The 26,655-nt window shown below is 36.8% G+C and overlaps 2 protein-coding genes, 2 long non-coding RNA genes and 2 other non-coding genes across 10 annotated transcripts; 3 read left to right on the forward strand and 3 right to left on the reverse strand.

Moving 5' to 3' along the window:
- Positions 1–4,249: 4,249 nt before the first annotated feature.
- Positions 4,250–4,337, reverse strand: LOC113702517 (small nucleolar RNA Z221/R21b). The gene has a single exon (XR_003451162.1). It is a non-coding gene; the product is annotated as a small nucleolar RNA Z221/R21b (small nucleolar RNA).
- A 1,674-nt stretch (positions 4,338–6,011) lies between these two features.
- LOC140010883 (uncharacterized) lies at positions 6,012–9,291 on the reverse strand. Of its 2 annotated transcripts, none has more exons than XR_011818057.1 (2): positions 6,861–9,291; positions 6,012–6,263 (listed from the first exon to the last, which is right to left on the reverse strand). It is a non-coding gene; the product is annotated as an uncharacterized lncRNA (long non-coding RNA). The 2 variants fall into 2 exon arrangements; XR_011818058.1 differs by having other exon boundaries at positions 6,621–9,291.
- A 1,071-nt stretch (positions 9,292–10,362) lies between these two features.
- LOC113702363 (uncharacterized) lies at positions 10,363–13,365 on the forward strand. Its single transcript, XM_027223537.2, has 2 exons — positions 10,363–10,952; positions 12,911–13,365. Exon 1 carries the CDS (start codon positions 10,572–10,574, stop codon positions 10,947–10,949), a length of 378 nt encoding a protein of 125 aa, XP_027079338.1. The 5' UTR covers positions 10,363–10,571; the 3' UTR covers positions 10,950–10,952; positions 12,911–13,365.
- Positions 13,366–15,456: 2,091 nt separating this feature from the next.
- LOC140011492 (uncharacterized) lies at positions 15,457–16,842 on the forward strand. Its single transcript, XR_011818673.1, has 4 exons — positions 15,457–15,578; positions 15,692–15,742; positions 16,384–16,532; positions 16,674–16,842. It is a non-coding gene; the product is annotated as an uncharacterized lncRNA (long non-coding RNA).
- A 2,920-nt stretch (positions 16,843–19,762) lies between these two features.
- Positions 19,763–22,450, forward strand: LOC113701211 (uncharacterized). 4 transcript variants are annotated; one of them, XM_072059708.1, is made up of 2 exons: positions 19,763–20,443; positions 20,754–22,450. In XM_072059708.1, the coding sequence occupies exon 2, from the start codon at positions 20,905–20,907 to the stop codon at positions 22,126–22,128; it is 1,224 nt and encodes a 407-aa protein (XP_071915809.1). In that variant the 5' UTR covers positions 19,763–20,443; positions 20,754–20,904; the 3' UTR covers positions 22,129–22,450. The 4 variants fall into 4 exon arrangements, with proteins under 4 accessions (XP_071915809.1, XP_071915810.1, XP_027077548.1 ...); XM_072059709.1 differs by having other exon boundaries at positions 19,763–20,439; positions 20,740–22,450; XM_027221747.2 differs by having other exon boundaries at positions 19,763–20,439.
- Positions 22,451–26,171: 3,721 nt separating this feature from the next.
- TRNAT-CGU (transfer RNA threonine (anticodon CGU)) lies at positions 26,172–26,243 on the reverse strand. The gene has a single exon. It is a non-coding gene; the product is annotated as a tRNA-Thr (tRNA).
- Positions 26,244–26,655: the final 412 nt, after the last annotated feature.

Here is a 26,655-nt window from a genome sequence, read left to right on the forward strand (position 1 = left end):
TTCAATACATCTTTTTGTCTCACATACATCACATATCTCAAATAACTTACAATCCAAACAAACCCGTCCAATACACCTTTTTATCTTCCCAATTACCTTTTTATCTCACATACATCACATCACAAAAAATGTTACAGTAAAAATATCTCAAATAACTTACAATCCAAACAAACCCATTGGCTCTACTTGGATTCAAAAGTTTTTCAAAAATTAATTTTTTAAAAAATAGTTTAAACTTTTTTAAATATTTAAAAATTATTTCAAAATATATGCTAAAAACTCTTTTATTCTTAAATATTTTTAAAAAATAGTTTAAATTTTTTTTAATGTTTAAAAAATATTCCAAAATATATTCTAAAAACTCTTCTACTCCTAAATATTTTCTAAAATATACTATAAAAACTATATTACAGTAAAAAATTTTAAAAACAGCTAATCTAAACGGACTCATTGTAGTTTATTTTGCTAAATTTTATTTACTTATATTATTAACATATTTTTTATTTTACCTTTATCACATCAAAATAAGTGTTATAATACTTTTTTAAAATAATATTCCAAATGATCTTTTGTCCACATACACTCCAAGTTATTCCCCTAGGTTTTTCTTTTCTCGCTTTATAATCTTTCTAAATCCTCTACGGCGCTTCGTTTGGATTAACTGTTTTTTGAGATATTTTTGAAAAAATTTATTATAGCAGTGTATATGAAAAAAATTTATAGATTATAAAATTTTTTTGAAATATTTGATATATTGTATGGATGAAATGTTTTTTGAGTTATTGTGTATTATTGTAGCATTGTATTTGAAAAACTTTTTTTTAAAAAAAAATGACAATTCCAAACAAAGCCGTTATTGATGAAAAACTACTTATTCCAGGTCGATTAATCGGCAATTCAATCAAATTAAATTGGTTAAACATATTTTTTGCTACAACGAAATCCAATAGCATTGATGAAAATCTGTTTATCAATCAGTTTATCGATAATTCAATTAGGTGAAATTGGTTAAAATATAATTTTTACCTTTTTTCACTTCCAATCAAAATTGAAGCCTATTTTATGTTGATTGAATTGAAATGAATTTAATTGAAATCAAAAATCGTTTTTAAAGTTGGTTAATCAATTTGGTTGAAGTCCCAGGATTTAGAAGTCATGGCTCATATTCGTTACCTCTCTCCATTTCTTAAATTCCATCCCTCTATTGTTAGAAAAAATTAAGAAAAAAACTTAACCAATTCAAAATTTGATTAAAAAAGCTAAAGTTCAACATGCACTTCTTAAATAAATAAAACCACATGTTTTTACTTTGACTATAACATATTGTAAAATAATAATATACAACTATACATGTCATATATAGTATATGGGTATATGGAATAGTGAAAAAAATTAATTTCAATTTTTTTATTAAAACTAAAATTGGTAATTCATAATAATTTTCAACTAATTGACCGTTTTCAAAAAGCGATTTTCATTGAAACTGAATTGAAATCAATTTCCATGATAATCGATTCATTAAGTTTAATTAAACTAAGCCGAAAATTCAATTAACCGAATTGTTGCCTACCCCCTACCACACTTAGGATGCGTTTGATAAAATTGAAATCTGAAATCAAGTTTGAATTCATTAAATTATTGAATTGTTAAATATTAAATCTAATACATGTGAGTACATATTACATTCAATGATAATTGAATAGCTTATCATTTAATTTTAAAAGCAAGTTTTGGCTAGAAAAATTCAGTGCTACTTAATTAATTCAGATGTTCAATTTTTGATTACCAAACGTTCTGGATATGTTAAGATCTGAATTCATTAAATTTAAGTGTTGAATTGAATTATCAACCAGGGCCTTAGCTTCAACTTTTGTGTGAGTCAACTAATTCTCAGTTTTCATCAAAAGCGATTAATGCATAATTAGGTATTGTTTGGATTATAATTTTTCAAAATTTTTATTAAAAGAAGTATAGTATAGCAATATGAAATACACGACACACAATGATAATTGGAAAGCGTGTCAGAAAATTTGATAGAGTATTAAAAAACCGGGTTTGATAATTAAAAAAAGCATTTAAGAAATACCATATAAACTCCCAGGAATGTTTCCAAAGCTTCAAATAACAAACCTAAGAAAGAATCAATTGAGCTGCTGTCTTGGATCAAATCAGTCTAAATCTACGTACAGCATGACTAACGATATCCAATATCTATCTGCCGTCGCTCTCCTTTTCTTTCATCCTTTTTCGTCCCGCTGTTTTTAGAAGATGTCATCCGTCAGATTATTTAACATACCGAGCGATTAAGATGTCATCCTGCGCCGTGCCTTGAAAACAAAAAAAGATTTTCCGTTTTGCCTTTTGCTACTGAGAAAGAGGATAAAGCCCTTTCTTTTTGGGTCGACTCAGAGGGTAAAGTTTTAATTGAACTCAAAATTTCGTCATCCAATCCAAGCCGTCAGTTTAAACTTTACAGGGAAAGGTGCCGATTCACCCCTTAAAAGAAAAATAAAGAAAGAAAAAAAAAAGGTAAGGTTGTGTTTGGATTGCATTTTTCGTCATTTTTCATGGAAAAATTACTGTAGCGATTTGATATATGTGAGGGAAAAAGGTGATAGGGAAATGTGATCACGGAAAACGACAATATTTTCCGACGGAAACAAGCAATCCAAGCATGGCCTAAAATTGCCGAACCAACGTATTGATTTGCGGTGTTAATCATTCTGACGCCAACGATTTGGAAGTACAAAAGGTTGACAATAATAATGACTGTGGGGCTTCTGTTGGAGCATTTGTCATCGTCTCTCAAATCAATGTCTGGAATGGGTTGCCCGTCAAGATTTTGACACGTATACGTCTCATCAGAGCTCCGGTTTTTGCCTTTCGTTTACGTTGCTGATTGCCCGAATAACCCTTGCGAAAAGCAGAAATTTTGAGCCTTCGCGGATTCAAAACTATCAATAGATAAACAAGGTAAATTACATGTTTTGGTTTTTCTTTTTCAGAATTAGAATGTGAAGCTTTTTAGTAAGTATTGCTGATTTCATATGTTAAACAATTAATTACTTCCATTTTGCTGCGATATCGGATTTGTCGTGCTTTTAACGTTGATTGGGTTCACCCCAAGTCACGTAAGTATCTTTTTCCTTTATCGTTTTGCTGGAGACGGAGGTGGTTGATGAAGTTGTTGCAGTTGCAAATGAAGGTGACTGAGACGTACACATGACACTGCCATTGTCAGTGCTAATGGATGGAATTAACTATAGCCAGTTGTGGCTTCATGGACATGATGAATGTAGTTGTTCTTCTGAGTTGGTGCTTTTTTGGGATGCCAATTTCCAATTTAGTCCAACAAAAATGATTAGAAGCTAGAACTCGCAAGAGATGAATTGGATTGAATGGTTCGAGGGATGAGGAAGAGATTCGGATCTTCTCATTTACATTAAAAAAAGAAAAAGGTTAGAATTTTTAAATTTTTTTCTTTGAAGTACATGGACAAATAAAGCAGTCAATTCAGCTGATGGAGACGTAAAAACAAATGATCAAGGACTGGAAAAGGTACTAAAATCTGAATTTTGGAGAATAGGGCAAGTGGATCGATCAGGCAACATTTATTTTTATTCACTTCCGTACCCTTTTGCGTGAAATAAAAATTGCCTGCAAGTCTGAAAGACAGCTGTCGTAATCGTCAACAAAGAAATTGCGCAACTTGCTCGCGCAAATTGTATTGGTTTAACACCAAAGCCCGTCATGTTGCCAATTTGCTTGAAAGAGAAAAGGTAGTTAAGAAAATGGCAAAAGCAGCCGTCACTCCTTTCAATCACGTCCTCATTATTCAAGTCTTCTTCACTTCCAGCAGTCCCGAGGATTTTTGCTTCTAAGTATCACTTAGGATGTACGCGAGCCGAGCTACTCGCGAGTTTGGTTGGCTTGAATTCGATTAAATCGAATTCGAGTCAGAATTTTACAGCTCGTGACTCGAGTCGAGCCGTATAATTTAAATAATACATATATATTATAATTATAAAATGATCGTTATGGGTATAATTTATATTGAATTTACAAGTAAGATATCAAGTCAAAAAGCTTGATTACTCGACTCGATAAGGTTTGACTAAATATCGAGTCTCGAGCTTTTAAACATTTCCTCGAGTTTTTAAAGATTTCCTCGAGTCAAGCTCAAGTATGGCTCAATTACATACATAGTATTACCCACTACTATGAACTAGTATTTCAATTCAACGGTGAAGAGCCTATATGGGTGAGAGAAATTTATCATCGCCTGAGATAAGATTATCAGAGTGGTGCGTGACTTTCTCGGTATCTCATCAAAGCCCAACGGTGAAGAGCCTAAAGCTCTATCCCATAGTTCAAACCAAGCTAATGTAATGTTCATGTAAAATCTAAATTTAGGGTTCTAATAATTATTAAGCATGCAGGATTATAGAATTGAAGGGATAAAATAATAACTCAAAATATATTTATGTAAGAGAGAAGAAAATAAATAATTTACATTATTATTGAAATATCAAACAATAGAAGAAAAAGTCACGTCACAATAAAACTTTACATACTCTTCTTGACTAATTTCTAAAAAATATCCTAACTAATATCGTATCTATAATCTATCAGACTTGTTGGGCGAAAAACCACTTGGATGATCAATTATCAAATAAAACACATATACTGCTAAAAGCCCAACTTTAATAAAAAAAACTTGTAAATAAATGAATAAAAACTTCTAAAGTTAGTTCATTTTATCAACATTGCCTCCTTTGAATTAAACTCTCAATTGAGGCGAATCCAGCTCCATCTCTAGCAATAATTCTATTGAAAATTCAATTGGCAAATAGACGATACGCAACGCGTCATCTTCATCTTCATTTTTACACAAAATAGTGGGTGCACGTTATATTTTGCAAATAATTTTTCAATAATTTCTTCATGATCAAGGTACTAATTCATACAAATCTATTAATTATCACAATCATCATATTTACCACCAATATAAGTGTCTAAAAATATAAAATTATATATTGTTTTCTTGCTAAAGTTATCACTACAAATAAATCAGAGTAGCTATAACCCTGGTCATCCAAAAAATTCATACCACAAATTAAGTTTCTTATGTAAAAAAGTTTTTCAACTCCAATAAAAAATGATCAATCAAATTAAATATTTCGGACCGTTTGGGCCCATTACTAGCTAAAAGTAATTTCGACAGCATCACTAATTTTGAAATTAACAACAACTTTCGCATCTAAAAACCTAAGAAATTACCCTTTATATGTAGTATTATCAATACAATAATGAAAAGTGGCGCTTCAACACTTCTTAGCTTGCACATTTTAATTGAGTATGTGTGGTTTTGCTTTTAATTTTTTTTTTGATTTGATAATTGTCATAATTTACCCCTACTCTTATTCTAATATATTATAGGGGACGATCCAATAAAATTCCGAAAAACAGACGAGAACTGAACTACCATCGAACCATAGTGATACATTACGCACTCATATATGTATTTTAGAGAAGCCACGTTGAGTGTCAATCTTTTGATTAGTGTCAACATATTTATACTCGCAACGTGTTTATCCCTGCCTCCCCAGTCCCACTCCCTAACTGATGGCCCCAACCCCTGCCGCCTTGAGACCTACCGCCACCACCGGAAAAGGCATCTCTCTCTTTCTGTATCTCTCGCTTGCTAATAGCCTTCAAGACAGTACCCTCCTTGAGGCATAACGCCACATTCTAAGGTTGTGTTTGGATTGCATTTTTCATGATTTTTCATGAAAAAATTACTGTAGCGATTTGATGTATGTGAGAGAAAAAGGTAATAGGGAAATGTGCTCACGGAAAAAGACGAAATTTTTCGACGAAAAACAGCAATCCAAACAAGAATTGCAGCAGCTGTGGGTGCCTTTTCTCCCTCAAAGATGTCCACCAAGAAGTTCCCACGTCCCCTAAAGTTCTTGTGTTGACATGCTAGAAAATTGAGCTTCAGAAACATGTAACACATCATCTTTGCGTTGTGAACACCTCAAAAGTTTTAAATAAGTCAAAGTGCATGATTAACATCACACTAAATTTACACTGTCACGTTTTTATTTTCTTTCATCAAGACAGAATGTCAAATTCTTCCAGATACAAAAAGAAAAGCTTGCAGAGTAGAGGTCGTCCTGCTACATTCACTCGTGCTGCTTCTCGTGACAGTTACAGCTTGATGACCCCCAGTAGTGATGAGCAATGTTTGAACAAAAAGGCTGTACAGTTGGAAATATATAGTAAAATTTAACTTCATATAAAGACATTTATATCTTGGTTCTATATAAAAAAAAAAGCCCAAAATTTTGATTGTAAGTTGATAAACAACAACCAAATCTTTGATTTGCCTCTTCTTCTTTTCCTTTTTGGTGGAATGGGTTTTTATCTCCAGTGATAAGCCAAAAAAAAAGGTTTCAAAATTGTAAATGTCATTGACCTACTGAGCTTCTGTATCGAATTCTTTTTCAAACTTTTATCAGCAACCATGGCCGCATGGCCTTCAATATCAAGACAGCTCAATAGATGTATGATAACTTGATTTCTACAGCATATGCTCTAAAAATAAACCTATCTACCTAGTGAGGAGATAAAACTCTCTAGAAATCATCGGTTGGCCACATTGGAACATCACAACTAATCAGCGTAGAGAAATGCTTGGCTTCTAGTACTCAAGGAACTGTAGGCATATTTGTCGAAGGCTACAAGAGACTATTGCTCTTTAGAAGCACCCAATGTTTTAAATGAAAAATAAACGTGTGTGAGCATGCCTGTGACTACATAGAAATTTAGGCGTTTCGACAGTCCTGAGCACATACCTGAAGCGCACTTTCTGTGGAGCTTAAATCTTGAAATTCAACAACAACACCAAATCACCTTTCCTGTTAAATCAGAATACAAACACAGCTTAAAACAGTCCTTTACCATCATGAGTAAGACCAACCCTGGACTTTTGACCAGGAGGCCATTTGGTTTTTATTGGTTCAGTTCTCTTGAATTCTGACTCAATCGTATCAGCAATAACTCTGCAGGGAAAATTGACTGCATGAAAGGAGTGGCCTTCAACTTTTAAAAAGCAAAACCAGGTGATCTCAAACTTATTGGCCTTGTCGGAGAGAAGCATAAAACTGACAATGAGTCAAGTATGCCATATACAGACATTCAAAAGGAGTTGACTTTCAAATTCCGCAAGTGTGTATTCCCAAATCTGAAAGTCTTCCCAATCTCAGCACCGTACAATTGATGCATGAAGCATCATTTCACCAAAAGACACCCTCAAAAAGGTAAGAATAAGCATACCTTTGTCACATGCACCTTTACTTCCTGGGCCAGAAATGCTGCTAGAGGCAGAAAAGCCTGGGCTGGCCGAATCAACAGGTGGATTTCCAGATTTTGTAGCTGCAATAATTAAAAAATGAGCAGGCATAACTTTCATTGCCCCAACTTCGTTTCTGAACTTAAAAATGGCGCATACAACTCCTTCAGTCTGTCATGTTGGAAAGTTGAAGCAGTTAATCGTGATCCTGCAGAAATGAGGTTCACATTGATTGAAATTCAGATTCCACCACAACATTTTTGCCATTGTTACTCCTGATCCAACAATCATCACCAACAATTTGGCCTGCTCTCCATAAAAAGTGTCCTGTCCCAGTTCAGAGTGTTGCATGCAGAATGGAAATGCCAATGAATGAAATAATATGGAATGGATGATCAACAAAACCATGTGTTTCTTGAACTACCAGATCTACAAGTAGAGACAAGGACTACTGATGCTCGAGACTCTTACAATCGTGGGGTGATTGCTTTAGTCACTGGTTTCTTAATTGGAAAGTACAACAGGATAAGGTTATTTACGCAAGCCTTTTCTCTTGCTCTGTGAGATAAGGGGTACTTCGTGCTCAATGATGTGTTTAGATATGCTGATCATGCTAAACCAAACTCAAAGGTTGGAAAAGGCAGTGGAAATAGCGACGCACTTGGACATCAGACCCAAATCCAGGTATTGTTTGCAAATGTTTTGTCACGACTTCATATAATGGTGAAACCGTTGTTGTCACAACAAGAAAAGCCAAGTGATTGCTGAAACACAATCAAGGATTCATTACGATTGGTTGTTCAGTTTCACAACTGTGTCCTTGAGCATAATAACTCAGGAGCAATGCTTTTGACAACAATCAAAGACCAAGAATTTGGATGTCAGTTAATAAGAGTAGATAAGAAAGGTGAAGAGAGCATTATGCAACCAACATTCACCAGTCATGCAATCATGCTGACAACTTTATAACCACAGTATTGACAGGATGTGTTGTTCGGTGTTTACTATTTGTTTCAACCTCTCAAGATTGAATGACATGGTACAAAAAAGGCATCTGCTTGGAAATAAATAATTATACTACTCTAAAACCATGGCAACTTGAGTGAGGAAAAAGCAACTCTTGAGCAAATACAATCATTGTCGAATAAAGCTTCTGCACAATTCTAGTGTTTTCAAACGTAGCTAACAAAAATTTCATGGATGAACGAACCACAGAATTGTTTTTCTCTTGCAAATCACAACCCAATCTGTCCTATAAATTTTAAAGATCGGTTCGAATTGATGTGCTAAAAAAAAAAAAAACTGTTCTGCAACAAAAAATGATTTCCACAATGCATGTAAAACCAACTGTATAAATAAATTCTGCCTTGGGCAATAAACAGTGATCAAGAAATAGAGAATTATCTCAAGGTCAGCCAGCTTACGCAGCTATATCAAGTTAGCAGAGTTATTTCACAAACGGGTAGTGCAAAAATTGCTTATAGAAATGAAAGAATTTGGAGTAATTGACAACCGACGGAATCAAAACTGGCTCTAGTCTACGGGCAGAAGAATGAACCGCCGGAAGCTCCTATGAGAGTTAAATTTTATCCTAGACTTGCTCGGGAAATGTGCGACTTTACAAGAAAAATTCACAATTTTACTTAACCAGGCAGCTTACGATATTTCGAAGATAAAAAACAAATAATATGTCGGGTACCTCGCCCAGCCGGCCTTGGTGGTTGATGGCAGCAACGGCGGCAAACGATCGGGTCTAGACGCAGATACAGAGGGAAACAAACAAGACTGCGGGAATCGAGCATTGGCTTTGCGCGGTTTCTCTTTTATAAATTTGTTCTTATGACTTTAAAAAAAAAAAAAAAAAAAAACAGAGAAAGCAGAGGTCATACTTCGGTACGTAAAGAGCATTAAAAGAGAAGAATAGACATACCAGCGTTGCTTAATTACGGTTGAAATGGCAATATTTAGTGAAATGATTTTGCTAAATATTTAATTTCCACACCTAATAAGGAATTGTTAATATAAATGGAAATTACTTATTTTTACCAAATATATACTTCTTTAATTTCCTATGATGATTTGCCATAGTTATATATTTTAGTGCTAAAATTGTCCTATATATTTAAGCATGAAATTAGATTTCTTTTAACACAATAGTCATCCAAAATCATATACTGTAATCAGAATGAAAGAGAAAGAAAAGGAAATCTAAATTATTTACTAAATTAAAAGTTACTGCATATTTAGTCAACATGATTTCTTTGTTTATTTAGTATCATGCATTATGCTTTTTTCCTTCTTTACTCTTATTAACAATTTCCTTTAATGCTAAAACATATACTATTGGTTTTTTTTTTTATGAAAGATATTTAACTATCATAAATTATCATCCAAAATTAGAAAAGAAAATACATGGTTAAAAGTTTATGTAAATCGTATCTTCTATTAATATATTTATAAACAATTAATGTATAATAAGGAAATTTTAATAAAAAATAAATTGCTTAAATTACTTTTACCTTTATTTTGTCAAATGGCTTAAATTATTTTTACTTAACATATTCATTTTACTTCCTTATAATAAATTTACGATAATTAACTACAAACATAATGAGGGTAAAATCTTTTTTCCCCCTTTTGATTGAAGACGATTCTCATAGCTAGTTTGGGAGATGATATTTGAGCAGAAAAGAAAAGAACGGAAGATCTTTCCCATGTTTGGAAGTTTCAGTGAAATAGAAAAAAAAAAAAGAATTTGATTGATTTGGAAGGAGCTATAATTTGAAAAATTTTCCATCCCAAATCAAGAAAGCAAAGGAAAGCTACGAAAAGCCTACAAAAAATTTTTAAATTGCCCATTCTATATTTAAAAAGCTGTTAAATGAAATATTTATTAATCAACATGTCCAAAATCACCTCATTTCTTTCATAAATTTCCGAACAACATTAAAATTTCTTCACCTCTTTTCTTATCCTTTCTTTTCTACCGTAACTTAACCTTTCTCTTCTTTTCTTTTCCATCCTCCACTCCCAAAATTGCTATCAGAGTCGATTTCCCCAAATCGACTTCCTTACGAGTTACTACTACTAAATTAGTGCAGTCCTCGATTTTACATTTGTACCTCGTTCATTTGACCTCAAGCCTCGAAACCGCACTAACTAACGATTCTCGCTGGGAAAAAAAAAAAAATAGGGAGAGAGGAAAACTTTGGAGATGGCAGCAGCAAAATCTTTTCTTCAATCTCTGCGACGCTACATCACGAGGCCATGGGAGATTACTGGACCCTGTGCTTCTCCAGAGTACCGGGGCGCCGTACCAAAGGCCACCGAGTATCGGGTCCATTGCCCCGCCACTGCACCCGTTCCGGCTATTGTGCCCACTTCCAACCCGGAAACCGTCTACGATATCAAGTACTTCTCTCGCGACCAGCGCCGCAATCGCCCTCCGATTAAGCGCACGATTTTGAAGAAGCCTGATGTGGAGAAGATGATGAAGGAGACCACCTTCGATGTCAATAGCTTCCCTAGGCCTTACTTGGCCGCTACGATTGTGGAGGATGATAACGCCATCGGTGGTGGTTACCAGAAATAGAAGGCAAGCAAGCTACCCTTCTTCACGCTATCATTGCTCTTCCCTTTTCTTTTTCTTTTTCGGATTTTCGAATCTGGGGTTTTGATCCGTTTCTTGCTGACTTTAATTCCTGAGATTGTGATGTCGGGTTAATCCTCAGTTGTAACTCACAATAGTAAAGAGATTGTCTGTGATGTTTTCATTTGGTTTATGTAGTCTTCTTCTTCAGCATTATTTGGAATTGGGGCTTTAAAGAATGTAAATGAGGAATCTTGACTGAACTCTCTTGTCTGTGTGTGGGTTTAAGGAGGTTGCTGTTTGATTGAAGGGATTGTGACTTATAAGTCTTGAATGGATTGGGGATGGAGTTTGACTGGAGTGGATTGAGAGATTTTTTATCTCAAGTTAAAGGGCTTCAGAGATGCACTACGGGGTTTGCTACCATGGCATCTTTAAGGATTATAACATGTGATCACTGGGACAATTCTTTATAACTCCCGTTTAATTTGAGATGCCATAGAGGTTGTACATAAGGGAATGAGTGAGAAGTCGCTTAATGTACACCTGAAGAACTGATTCCCAGAAGCAGCTAGGCGAGCTTCTTACAGAAGCACGTAACGTAAGTTTTTCAGATTGGGAAGCAGGGTTCGGGTGACATCACAGTCTGGCCTTTGTGTAGTACTCATAGTGGGGCTTGAATATATGGGGGAGATAGTACTGTTATATTCCTTCAAAAATTGTACCCTGACCTTAAGTATGTATTTCATGTTCAATAATGCCTTGGCATTGTGCAAATGCTTTTCTATCAGAATACGGGGTGTCTTTGGCAGGTTTGTCAGGGTACTTGAGCTTATCTTTGGAATTTGAGATTATCACTTCCTAGACCCAGTCCAGGGAGGCAAAGGCAGTTGATTCTGTCAAAGGCATATATTTATTAGAATTATGATCGAAGTTCAAAGAAACCTGCAAACAGCCTTGAAGAGTACAAGGCAGTTGCAGATTCTATTTGGAGTTTGGTGAATTTGGGGATGTTAAGATATTTCTGGCATGCTTATGTCCTGGAGGTTGACCATTCTTTTAGAACACTTACTTAAGGATTGTTATTCTCTACAATTTTCAGAAAATCAAATTAGATTTCTAATGTCTTAGACACACCAGCTGATACAGACGATAGGTCATTCTCTGAATATCATTTTGGCAGTATATTAGATGCCATGATCGTGATTTAACATTTGATGCAAATTTATTTGTTTACCTCTTGCACCATCTTTTGATCAAACAAATTTGAGACTTATTTGGTTCCGAGTCGTGATGCCCCTAGGGTGGTTACTTGTAGTGTAATCTGGAAAGGGCTTCTACTTTCAGATTTCCCACTGCGAATGAAGCATGAACTTCTAACATATTGATTACACGAACATAAATTCAACTCATCAGTACAAAGTGAATTTAAGGAAGTGGGTTTGTTGTGGACATTTCAGATGCAATGAATTACTTTTAGTTTTTAACTAAAGTATTTAACAAGAGTTACACGAATTATGAACTTTTATTTTTTCTAGAGAACATACTAGATAAATGTAAATTGTCTGCCTGAAATTGTGCTAGTAAAAAAAATATGTCAATGCATATAGATTAGGAGACATTTTTCCTGCCTGCTTACATTAAGCAGATGCCTCTATTCCCAATGTGGTTCAGTAGCCCTATTTCCTTATGTAGGTTTTAAGGAACCTTATATGGTTGGGAATAAAGAGCAAGTGATTCAACCTTGACTATCTCTCTTTCTTTGGAAGGAAGGGGGAAAGGATCAAATTATCATAAGAAAGCAAAATTTTTTGATGTTTCTCCCCTTTGGTTATGTCCAGCTTTTGGGTCAAGTTGAGCACTATGTTTGAAATCTACATTTATACCTTTTGCTGTTTGAATTACAAGGCACTGGTCTACTTAATAGGTATTTGCCTAATATTCTTTTTCTGTTCTTCCTGTAGACTCGTGAGCTTCATTGAAAGGACATTGGATCCCAATGACTGCAGAGAAGGATGCTTCAAATTGTCATCCAAGTTTTGTACACTTGGGCCCTTACATGTGGTTGATTATCTGATGAAGAAATATTCTTGTATTTTCTCTTTTCTTTCCGACTTTATGTTCAGATGTATCTGATGGAAATAAACTGGATTACAACCTGAAATGTCCAGCAACTTTGTTGCTAAAAGTTTAGCTTCTCCCCTTGATTTTTCAGATTGTCCAGGAACCTCCTGAAGGTGTAGACGGTGTTGGCTATATTGTTTTGCACTTTTGGATGATCATCATAATTAGCTCAGTGACTTTAATTGATTGTAATTTGTAAAGACAATATTCGGAAACTTCCCCTCAGCCTGGGGTTAGCCCATGGAGGATGCCAATTTCTTTTGATTGATAGCTCGTCGATTCAACGTTTTGCCGATTTCTAGACTGAACTAAGTCAAGATGGTGGCCTGTCTAATTTTTTTTTTTTTGGGTCAAAGGTCAACTTCTATATATATTAGTGGCCTGTCTTAAGTAATTTGTGCTTTTGATTGCTGTTAACACTTTTAGCAACTAGAGATCAAATGACTCTTAGATGACTTTAAGACTGGTTGGAGATGGTTTATTACATGGGTTGAAGACTTGGGAGTTTTTACATGTGTTGCAGGCTTTGAAGCCAATTTTTTTTCTCAAACAAGGAAAAATGGTTGCAGATTCTGAAAGCCGCTTTTAGAAGTTTCATTGGCTTCCTTCTGCTACAAGTGCATCTTTTAACTCAGGTTGAGATTGATCTCTGCACCCCAAAAAAAAAAAAAAACTTTGGTCACTTCTGATGCTGCATGGAACCAGTTTTCACTGTTAATCTTTCGGTCGGGGAGAGCCCGAGTTAGAGACATTTGGGCCTCACTCCACTATCGTTGGCCTGGGTGCTTGAGACAAGCAAACTGCTTGATACAAGTTAACATTTTTCTTGCAGAAAATGTTATCAAAAGTTTTCCTGCTCCAAGGCTTGATGGAGGAGGTAAGGGAACCAATGTCCTGAGTAATAGGGCTTGGAGGCCCCATCCAGGATGCTTTTACCGGATCAGGAAATTCTGCATGAGACATCCAGAATTTTTCTAATCTAAAAGGTTTGACAGAAGGGTCTTGGGTTCAGGGGATCGAGCTTAAGCAAGCTCGGACACTGATCCCAATGGAGTCTCGCTAAATGAATGAATTGGACTTCTGGGTACAAGTTACGCCAATCTGGATTACAAAAGACCCGGTCCAACAGTACGTTTGTCACCACTACAATCAAATCACGATCCAGATCATTATTCGCATAACTTTGTCTTGGATTGCAGATTCCTGCTCTTGCGGCTCCAGCTAGTTGAACTGAAGCATGTGTATCGGGAAGCTAACAGATGTGCTGATGCTTTAGCAAAGTTGGGATGCAAATTGGAGAAGCCTTTTGTGATTTTTGAATCTTGTCCTCGAGAAATTTCTTTTGCGTATGATGAGGACAACAGAGGGGTCTAGCAAAGTTGGGATGCAAATTGGACATGCCTTTTGTGATCTTTGAATCTTGTCCTCGAGAATTTTCTTTTGCGTGTGATGAGGACAGCAGAGGGGTCTGTTTACCCCGTAGTATTAGGTTGGATTGTAATAGTTAGGCATCATCTATTGTACTTTCTATTTCTTATTAATGCGGATTTCATGCTTTTTTTTTTACAAAAAAAAAAAGGGTTGTTGAAGGTTGCGTTAAAAGAAAGAAAGAAAAAGAAAAAAATGAGGAGCTGAAGATTGTACCTGTTGTAGGGCCGTGGCACGAGTTGGACGAGAAAAGAGAGTTAATAGCATTGAAATGACATTGCTTGCTTGACTGCTTGAGGATGGACGGTAAAAACTTCAAAGTTCTCGAAATAAACGGAGGACGGACGGTGTGGTTAAGAAACTAGAGAGCGGCATGGCATACTAGTAGTACTCCATAATTACCGATGGATGTTGGTGCAAGCGAAAGGAGCTTGTATTCCTTAATCATGAGGTCTTGGATTTGAAATTTATAGAAATGAAAAAGACAACGTTGGGAGAGCTTTCCCCTGCAAGGGACCTGATGCGGTTTAAACAGGATTAATCGTAGACCGTGAAACGGATGCAAATGCTTGTGGGTTATACCAAAAAAAAAAAAAATTAGTGCTCCATCATTTAACCCATCATTGTTTAATACGAACTATTGAAATAGGGCTATTTTTGTGATTTCTGCTATATTATTTTCATGTATTTGCATGAAAAGAACGTGTGGTCCCATTTCACAGTAATTAACGTATCAGTTTGTATATGAGATAAAAAAATTGCTGAGAAATAAAAAAATTGATTGGGAATCGTAACTTTCATGCAATCAAAATAATATTCGAAAAGAATGTTACCATCCAAACACGCTCGACCGGCAGATACGCCTTTCATTTTTTGGAACCAATCCTTTATTTGGTTCGTTCCTGGGGGTCATTTTTCCAGAATAGAGCAATAGAAATTACGTTCGTGGATTGGGAGGCTAGAAAACATGTCTGCGGTACGTAACGCAATTTGTGCTGCAAGAGAGGCAGCTTGCTTTTACTGTTTGGGGGTCATGCATGGCGTGCCAAACCAAAACGCATCGTAATGTCATATTGGAGGGTAAATTTTCTTACCGTAATTGGTAATAGGCACTCTCCTATACCGTATGTTTTGTGTCAAATTAAGTAATCTTCTTTTTCTTTTCTTTTTTTGCTTGGGTGTACCCAATTCAGCTTTCTACTGTAGCCAATTACAACTCAAAAAGGAGTGCAGGCCTCAGTCTGGTAAGTTCAAAGATTAAATTGCAGTCCCTCGCCAAGGGGCCCTCTCCGATTGAATCTGGCAGCTTACTGTCCCTTTCATCCTTGTTATCGTTTGCATCTCTATCATCATTACGGACAATTCTATGGCTGATACACGCAGAGAGAGAGAAAGTGATAGATATACAGCGAACAGTAGAGCCCATCCCATCCGTATTGCTTAAAAAGAAGAAGAAGAAGAAGAAGAAGAAGAAGAAGAAGAAGAAAAGTGAATAATAAGAACAAAACAGAAGAAAATATTTCTGAAATTCGAGTTACCAACACACAAAATTCGCAAAAAAAAAAAAAAGGTAAAAACTGTGAAATATTAGCAAAGGTCATGCAGGCCACTGTTTGCTTGTTTCTGCATCTTCTGTCTAGGCATTTATTTCGGCTTTTAGGCCGTGAAAGGGGTATAGACGACCCTAGAAACGAAGAAAATGGGAAAAAGAACCGAGTGATCTGAGGAAGGGGAATAGTAAATGCTCCCAGTTAATGATACAAAGCTGGCAGAGAAAGTGAACTGCAATTCCTCTCTGGCATAAAACTTCAAAAGAAAAAGAGAGACAGATGAAACAACTTTGCATTACATTAACTTTAAAGGACCTTCTTTCTGTGTTTTACAGTCATCCTCGTTTTGGAGACCTACTTTTATCTCGAAGAAAGATGTCAAGTGAGCGACACAGCAGACTGCAGAGTCGACGGAGCATCCCAACTTCTCGTACTCTTGCCCAGGATTTGCGACTAATTCTTGAATTTATTGGACGAGGCAAAGGTAATCTCTCTCTATATATATATATGCATGGATGGAATGAATGAAACTTCTTCAATACCCTGAGTTGCACTTTTTTTTTTAAATCTTTCCATAGTCATTAAATTGGGATATTCAGACCGTTTCGATTTGTTTGGAACACAGAAACAACCTGAGGTGAAAAGACCAAGCCTAGCTGCTTAATCTTTGGTGATGCAATATGTTTGAGACCTAAACATTGAAGGTCACAAATATCCTAGTATTTTGAGTTCAGCTGCTTGCTCTCCAGCTGACATGGAATCTGGGACAAGTAGGATTGAGGCTTTGATGCAAATTAGGCTTTGGACCAAGTCGTTCATCAATATTAGTAGTAATCGGGAAAGAGCACTTCTCCTACTTGTATATTCTTTTTCAAGAAAATAAGACGAATTACACTAGTAGTAGGCGAGAAATTTTTGGGACGCATTGATTCCATCATTATGGGTCATTAATTTGCTGATAAGTAGGTTCACTTTTTGATAAAAATTAATATACATTATGTTACAAAAGTGTGTGAACCTTTAAGTATCAAAAATAAAACAAAAATTTATATTAGCCAAAAAAGAAAGGATAAATCTTATATACACTATACTATCACTGTTGGATGCACGACACATATGCAAAATTTGGATTTCAAATTTAAATTCAAATTATATATCATGCATTCAATCCAACTGTGAGAGTGTAACACTGTCAATGTATAGAAGATTAATTTAAAACGAATTGCAAATTTTTGAAGCCTATGAACGGTGGTGAGTTTTAGGGGCTTTTCCCGGGGAATTGCCTAATACTAGCCAACTCCATATATGTAGGAAGCAAAGTCCTGCCTTAGGTGACTATAGACATACATAGATGTGACCTAACTAACTACAATCACCAATTAGCACATTCACGACCAAGTCAGCATAACCAGCCACGTAGTTGAGGTGAAGAACCAAATCACCAATCATCTTTGAGCTGCGGGCTGCCCCTACTTTAACTAGAAGTGATTAGCCGCTTTCATTACCTTATTATTAAGCCCTTTTTTTTTTTTCCCTGGTTATCTTTTTAGAGCAATTACTAGTAGTAATGTAACGTATGATCAACAATTTTACACCGAGCAATCTGGTCAACTGATCATGCTACTATGATAATGCAACAAATTCTTGCTTGCCGAGCGAAATAAGACATATGATAAATGCGATTTTGTAAAGCTGGGAAAATTGAATGAAAAAAAAAAAAAAAAAAGTTTGTGGGCTGAAGCCTGACGCCTGCCGGGAGGCCTTCGAATGCAAAGATTAAAAAGGATAAGAGGCCGACCGTAGATCATAAGACGTGAATTGTCCTAGATTCTGATCCCACAGTCATTCGTGTCTGGGATCTGGGGACCATTCATTCATCTCTGGCAATAATAATAATGGATGATTGGATTACCCTCAAAATCTCACTGCGTCGCTCTTCTCTCGAGATGCAGGATCCCTCCCCCCACAACCAACTGCACTGCACTGCTCATCTTTTTACGTTTTACCCCTACTGCTGCTCTGAAACTGAAACTCGTCTCTTCTTCTACCCCCCTCAACTAAAACCCTTACAAAAGATCCCCTACTACTACTACTAATTAACTGCGTTTATAATCGGCACTCATAAATTCCTAACCTCTCCATACAGAGAAGAAAAGGGAAAGAAAACAAAAAGATTAAAGACTTTTGAGGTAATTATTGATCCTCAAATTAAAGAAGAAAGAAGAAGAATATATAATTTGTTGAAATGAATGTGGTTTTTTGACTGCTTGAATTTCTGGTACCATCATTTCATTTTCGTGCATCTTATCTTGCCTGAGGAAGGACTCCAATGCTTGCTATAGGTTGTTGAAGTGCTTAAAGATTATGTCAGAATATCATACCATCTGCTGCTGCTGCTGCTGCCGCTGCTAGTATTTTGTGTTTTTCTTCTACATGGCAGCAAATCTGACATGACATCCAAGAAATACCGTACTCATGCCCAACTTTAAACATGCGCATGTGAATCATAACAGATAGCTTTCTACACTAGTACTTCTTCTGTTCTCCTCTTTCTCCCACTTTCACAAATATAAAATCCAAGGGGCGCAACATGACAGTACCCCTCCGGCTTCTTCCCCCCAGGGCTAACAGTTTAACGTTCATATTTCCAAAAGAGAAGGGAATTACGAATCAGTAGTATTTCTTTGCCCTTTATACGTCCGGAGCTTCTTCCGGTAAAGAATGGTAAAATGGCTGAATTGACTTGGCATTTGAGTTTTTCAGAGCGAGATATTGATATATATATATATACATACACATACCATTTTCAACTTACTCCATGCAGGAAAGTTGAGTGGTCCTGATCCATTTTTCCTTTCTCTACAAAGTGGGCGTTTTAAAGAAGCAGTGCAGAATTGGTCCCTCACCTACCAAGTACATAATGTAAACTGCAATACCATATGCTGCTACTAATCTATAAGAATATATATATATATATATAGCTTCCCTCTGCTCGTGCATGCATAATACACATCAAAGATGACGCTGTTGTTGCTTTCACTAGTTTTTACCCAGACACCATTACTTTTCAAGATTGATCAAACTTTCCTAATTGACACTAGTTCTGCTGCCTGCTACTGTAACTTGGCTTGTCAAATTCTCACCCCACTTCAAGTAACATTTGTTTGCTTATATGTGAACAGAAGAAGACACGACCACGCATGCTACTGCTTGCTAGCTAAATGAACAAGACGACACAGTAGCATGATTCCCTATCATATATGATTCATGACCAGCCAATTAAAGTCGTACTTAATTCATGACGACTCTCACTAATTAAATCTAACTTCAAACTCAATCTTGCATCTTGCTTCATCAATTTTTTTTTTTTTTGTGTGGGGGCGACGGTGCCCGTCCTATTGATTGGTGTTCTTAGAATTAGGGCCACGTGAACAAATTGAGTCCAATTAATATCTGTCAATTCAAGCTGCGTGAGTGAATGAATGCACGTAACCTATTCTTGAAAGAAAAATATATGGTAGCCATTAATAAGGTCTGAATACTCTTCTTGGCTTAAACTTGGACTTAAAATACTAACTACTCCTACTATATTTGATCAGTCCAAGCTCAAAAGAATAAGAAAAGGAAAATCAATGAGTTAAGCAGCGCAGCGGCTCTAAAAGTTTTTGCAACTTCAATTGGAATTCAAGCAGAATTGCTTCTTCCTCTTTTTTTTTTTTTTTCTTCATTCAGTTGTCAATACAAGCATCAAAGGCCAACTTTCCGAGTAAACGTGTTCGATGGTCCCCCAAGGCAAAGGTTGTTGAAATAGAAACCCCGGCCTTTGCTTACTTAGAAGCAAATTAATTAATTTGTCTCTCAGGACCAAATGATACATATGTATACATATACATATACATATACTACTAGTTAGTACACACACACCAGCAGTGAGTGGTATTTGCCTGCCAGAAAACAACGTCCGGAGTGACATCGCACTTGCAGAAGAAGGTCACGACTTAGTTATCAAGGCAATGATAGCTCAGCATGCGTGAAGAAAATTTGATAAGATTTTGACTAGCACATTATTTTATCTGTCAGATGCCAAGGGTACACGTGGCTGTCTATGAGCCACTGCTTTCTTTCCTGGGGTTTATTTTTCCCCCCTTGTGCCGTGGTCGGTTGAATTCCGGCATCTTCTCTTCACCATCGCACAACTTCATTTAAGGGTGTTCTCTCTGCAAATGTTGAAAATTGAGCGTCCTCCTTCAAAACCTTCCCCACAAGTTGTTGAAGAGACAGATAGGGCTCTGCAGCACTGAATCCAAAGAAATTAAGCTGCCATTCTTTCTTCTCTTCATGCTTTGCAATTAGCAACACACGTAGGAGCTGCTTGCTTGACTGTCGCTGCGGTGAGTAAGATTTTTCTCTCATGCTTATTATTCCTTATCGTGCACTGCAGATTAAGATTACTTGAAGCATAGCTTCGGTAGAGGGCTTCCGTTGCCCGCGTGGGCCCTTTTCGTTTCCTGCCATAAGCCATCTTCAGCAACCACACTCAGCATATTGTGGCATCACCATAGAAATATTAATATTCGGTCTTTACCCTACTTGAATTATTGATTGGCATCCTAACAATGCAGACAAATATTTTTTGCACTTTTTATGTTGAGGGTTGTTTAATTAATAGCAATGATTGCTCGTATATTTAGCTTATTTCTTTTAGGTTGTGGCGCAGAAAACTGTTTCTGAGAATTAAGTCCCTAATTTCGTGAAAGGAGAGTTGCTTCCTTCAGTCACATTCCTTGGGGAGCACTGGTCGAACTGGTTGGCTTGCATTTTCGGTATTTGACCCCAATTATCATGAGAAACAAAAGATGATTGCCAGGGAAATAGATGCGGCGGCAGATGTTACAGCAAAACAAGAAGGCAGCACAGCAACAGATGAGAAGACTTCTAATTATAAGGCCTCAATATCCGGTACTTCAGCAGCAGCGGCATCATCATCATCATCATCATGGTCAAGGTTGAAAGATCCACGGATTGTGCGGGTGTCAAGGGCATTTGGAGGTAAAGACCGGCATAGCAAAGTCTGCACTGTGAGAGGGCTTAGAGACAGGCGTGTTAGACTTTCTGTTCCCACAGCTGTTCAACTTTATGATCTTCAAGACAGGTTAGGGCTTAGTCAGCCAAGTAAAGTTGTTGATTGGTTGTTGAATGCCGCCAAGCACGAGATAGATGAGCTGCCCCCGCTGCAAATGCCTCCCGGAAGCTTTAACCATAGTTTTCAACCAGTTTGGGGTACTCATCATCCTGGAGTTGGAGCTCATCAAGTAACCAAGGATCAAGGACTTAGGATTGGTGCTAGTATCAATTGGGGGGATCACGATCATCATCCTAGTGAACCATCAGGGTCGAAGACGTGGGATTCGGATGCCATTTTGAGGCCTAAATCCAAGGAATTAATCGCAAGGTCAGGGGATTCGTCCGAGGATAAAGAAACTTGGACAAGATCAAGTGAAGAGGGGAAGCAACATAGCAATAATTATGAAAGCACTAGTCATGGCGCTGCATATTTTTCATCCAACAATTTTTTCTCAAGACTTGGCCACTCTACTTCACCAAGCCTAGGGTTGCTGAATAGCACAGTGCTGCCATACAATTCTTTAATCAGATGGGATCCTTCAAATTTGTCTTTGTCACAATCTGGAAGCCCATCTGGGTTGACTCCAGTACCCCAACCGGAAGATTTCCACAACTTCAGCGTTGTGCCATTGCCATCAACGATGTCCGTGCCATCAGGCGGACCTCAGGTTCTCGTGTACCAGCCTGCTAGTAGTATAACGCAGTCTTATTTTCCTTCCCACATTGCTCCTGCTGTTACAGTGGATTACGCCCAGAAACAAATCGAGTTCCAAATGCTGAACTCGGCTACGGAAAATCCACTCACGAATTCCCTAGCACCACCTGTTAGTGACTCTACAAGCCAACATGCTGCTGGTAGACCCTTTCGCATACTAAGTACAACCACCAATCTCCTCCCTTCACAAAATGATCGCGAAAGCAAGCAAGACCTTGACAATGACTTCAGCTCAAGGTAATTAATCTCAAACCTCTATATATATTACAAAAGTTTGTAACTGCTTCAGAAGCAAAGCAGATATATATATGGCTGCATGATTAGGAGTAAATTTGTGATCAATGTATACGTATAGTATTTTAGAGCAAAACATTTTGGGGGATCAAATAGGCCTTCGTGGGGGTTATATGTGCATTTGATGACAATCTATTGCTTCATGGAAAGTTCAATTTCAGATGTTAACAATTGTTGTCATCACTGCCATGATCTCATGATTGATTGTGTAAGCTTTCATTGTTTGAACTGCCGAGAAACCCTTCAAAGAGATTTACATTTGGACCCTATTCAATTGGTGCGACAGATATTTCATGTTTATAAGAAGATGCAAAACTGGATTTTTATTCATATCGACCGAGGATATATGAATGCCTCAGTAGAGAGAGTGAAGGACCATTAATTATGGTTATCTTGTTGGTCGATCGTACCCATTAGTATCTGATATGTTGTTACGTTGCAAAGTTTCTGAATGGTGTTTGTATACATTATTCATCTTGTTATTTTGCCAAGCATTTGTACAACGAATATGCGAAGCACTCAATTGGTAGATCCTCTTTTCATGGCTGATCTAATTATTTACTTCGTAGACATGTAGTTCTGATGTTCTTCAGACTTTTCAACTTTGTTTGGGAAAAAAGAGCAGCGAAACTTTCTTTCGAGATTGGTACTCGTTTTTGCACCCTCACAAGAAAGTTTGGCCAATGTGCAGAGACAAAAAGACGTATACGTGTTAAATCAAATGCTAGACTTTTCAACCATCTTCCACACTGATTTAGGGATCCTTTTTTTTTTTTTTTTTTGGGGGGGGGGATAATCCTCCGTGTTTTGATTTAGTTAAACCCTAGTACAAAAACCAAGTGAAGAGAGGAGATAAGCATTTTGCATTTGTTTTGAGACTAATTTGTGCGAAAAACGTAAAGAATGAGCAAACATGGGGCTGTCGCGATTAAGAACAAAAAGAAGTAGAAAAGGGTGTGTTTTGTGGAATAAGACGGGATAGAGATTGCAGTATAGTAGCTAGTGGTGTGTAGCTATCTCTGCACGAGATCCAACATGAGTATCTGCTACTGTTAGGAGGAGGACCAGCTGATTAAGGACCCCTTAAAAGAGAGGCATCAAAAGAAAAGATGGGAGGGTTTGTGGTCCTCAACCAAGAATCTAGGGGAGGACAAGGGAGAAGCCGAAAGAAGAAGAGAAGAAGCCTGTGGTACAAATACAATACAAAGTTTACTTAGGGTTCGGAAGCTTTGCTCTTTTCTTTTGATCGAGAGGATCATGTTTGTTAAATAAGGGACCACAGGGAAAGCTTTCGCAGGAGATCCTTCACCGGCCAATTTTGTTAGTCTACTGGTCCTATTCTTATTTCATACGCTGCCTAGCAAGCCAAATGACTTTAATGCCTTAGTCATTTTCTCTTCGAGTTTCTGTAATTTATTAGGGATAACACCCGCTGAAATATTCACACCCATGAAAGCTATCTGTGTAGCATTTCTCCTACTTCTTGACTTTCTGAAGTTCTCTGATAAGGATAAGACCCTCCGGGAATCTTGACAGCCCAAAGATAGTAGAGAACAATGGAAACACGCCTAACGTTATATACATTGGACATCTTGCAGTTAATCCTTGTTATTCTTTTTTTTTTTTTTCGAAGATGAACCATCTGACCAAACGGGTGCACTATGTACCTGCCTGAAATTTTTGAAGCAAATCCACATTTTAATGTGGTAATTAGTGGGAGACCAAGTCTTAAAGGCTTGATGGTGGCCACCAACCCATGGACTGGTGGTTAGTTAATCCTTGTTATCGGGACTTCCACTCTCTAGAGTTTTTTTTATTTTCAGGTCATGATGTGAAGCCTATATTACGATGTCAAATGTGTAATGACTGAATGCTTCAAAGATTAAATAATTTTGTGTCAAAAAACTACGACAAGTAAAATGAGATATCGATCAAAGCATGGTGATTTGTAATGTACGTGCTACATGGATGACAAAAGTCACAGCTTTTCCCCCGATTTGCTATTATTTGTATGTCACAAAGACACAGTTTGAGTGCAAAAGCTCATTTAACAATTTGACTAAAGAAGAAGGGGAAGTTCGATCAATTCTTGAGGTGTATATAAATACTATATATCTTTAAGGTGTTTATTGGCCCTATTTTACTTGGGTTAAAAAATTGAGAACAAAGTTTGCTATATAGGAATGAAGAAAGAATTGAGAATTCCTATATTCAGCAACTCTTTTTGCTAGCTCGTTCCTCGTTAAAACTTAAGGACTTTTCACCAAAAATTCGTTTTGTCAAATTAAGCCACAAAAGAATACCAATATACAACTTTTCACAAGTGTACTAGAATGGTAGATTGTCTCTTGTAATTGATTTGATGAGAAGAAAAGCAAATCAATTAAGGAATATGTATTTTTTCCCCCTTTTTCTAGGGTCACATGAGGGGAAAATAGACTACAACGATCAAGTCCCTTTTTAGGTATCCCTTCATTGCTACATCCTTATATATATGGCATCCTAACTAGTTAGCTTTTATATATATATATACTTCTCAATTGGTTGGTTATATGGGTAGGAATGGAGGGATTTTTGTCGGTGTTTATATCTCTCAGTAGACAGGCTGATTAAAGCTAGACGATATTGCCCAAGCTGAAGCTAAAGCTAAAGCACAGCGTGTACTCTGGATTACACATCTTTCATTCTCGATGAAGCGAAGCTTTATGATGGTCGCAATACTTTAGATGCTTAACAATTTTCATTTCCTTGACACTAATGAGAGGAAACAACTGCATGCAAGTCTACGTCGATTATGTCTTACAATTTACATGCTATATGTACGTAAGCGTACATGCATACACATGTATGGGCAGTTTTGCTTTTCTTGAATTTTTTTTTTAAATACATCTTTTAGCAATGGAGAACAAATTAAGAGGGATTTCAATACCCCGTTATGCTAACAATATTTCAACCTTTGAGGTTAAAGTATGTTAACTTTGCCCAGGCTGTGGCTATAAGCTCTTGGTCTTAGAAAAAGCTGAGCTGTGGGGTGTATAACTGTATATATACTACTATATGTCATAAACCCTCGAATTGTGCCCTACCAATCTTCTTTGGCACTGCCTTTCTTTTTATTCATTATCAAAGCACAGACAACTTAACAGACTGCAGATCGTGCGGCTTCGCATGCCTAAGAAATTTTCACCTCCTGTATTGCATGAGAAGAGAGCCCATTTGTGCCTACTCCTGTAACCTTGGTTTTCCAATGTAATTAATGTGCCTTCATGTTAAAGTTTACAGATCACTGCTAATTTTTTAAAGGGGGGAAAATGATAACCATGAGATGAGATAAGACTTTCTTGAATTTGTTTTTGAGTTACTTCAGAAATCTAGATTCTGGAAGTGATTCTCTCAGGTTTAAGAGCCCAACGACATGGAATCCTTGCTAACAAATGGGAAAAAAAAAAAAAAAAAAAGGGGGGGCAGACAAACAATTCAACGGTTTTTAAAAGAAAAATAAAAAAAAAAGGACAGGAAGAGATAATAGTTGTGCTTGAAAGTGATTAGAGAACAAGGGAAGTAACCACCACCATTAAAGGCTTGGTGAAGCCCTTACCTCCCACCAATTGCCACATTAAAATGTGGATTTGGTTCAAAAAATTTATACGGGTACGTAGTGCATCCGTTTTGTTCGGTAGTGATTTAGTCCCTTTCAGATTATCCCTGAATCTCTTTAGGTCCACCCCTTCCCTAGTATAGGATAGATTAGGATATACTACAGTTATCGTCTCTCAAAAAAAAAAAAAAAAACAGAGAACAAGGAAAGTAGATTTGTTCCTTGAATAAGAGATCCGATGAAACAATGGAAGATGGTGTCTTGATTTGCTACAGCCCAATAGACGTGTGGTAAAACTCACGGACACCGACCGAGAGACGTAAGCAACAGGATAATCAAGGCTAAGGCCCAAGCCCAACCCAACAGAAAAGTTCAAAAATAAATGGGAGGACAGCTCCCGGCGAGGATCGAACTCGCGACCTTTCGCTTACGAAGCGAACGCACTACCACTATGCTACGGAAGCAGGTGTCGCTCTCGTTTTCCTAGTCATTTGGCTAGGGACATTTACAAGATACGTAAGTAAAAAAAATTTGTCACTCTTTTGGATGAAAACTGGTGAGGTAAGAATTATTTTCATTTCTTTTCCACATTTTGCTTGCAATCCAACGTGTAGAAACTGGGTTCACGCACACAAGAGTTTAGATACATTTATTTTTAACTTTTGATATCTCCCACCTAAAACATATTTTTCATATTTAACTAATCAAAATCTACTGCAAAATTTAAGCCCTTGCTTGTTTCAATAACGGAAAAAGTAACTGACGGTAAGCATCTCAAGAAAGTAGAAACCCTAGAACAAGAACCGATAAGGTGAGATACTTCTAATCCTTTGCGCCTACTTTTGTTTTGAATCATATACTTGGAGCAGCTTAATC

The sequence above is a fragment of the Coffea arabica genome, chromosome 7e (assembly GCF_036785885.1).
Source record: "Coffea arabica cultivar ET-39 chromosome 7e, Coffea Arabica ET-39 HiFi, whole genome shotgun sequence".
Classification (NCBI taxonomy): Eukaryota; Viridiplantae; Streptophyta; class Magnoliopsida; order Gentianales; family Rubiaceae; genus Coffea; species Coffea arabica.

Bases quoted from the DNA above. Each gene is read 5' to 3' on its own strand.
- LOC113702363 (XM_027223537.2), top strand. From the start codon at position 10,572: ATGGCAGCAGCAAAATCTTTTCTTCAATCTCTGCGACGCTACATCACG.
- LOC113701211 (XM_072059708.1), top strand. From the start codon at position 20,905: ATGATTGCCAGGGAAATAGATGCGGCGGCAGATGTTACAGCAAAACAA.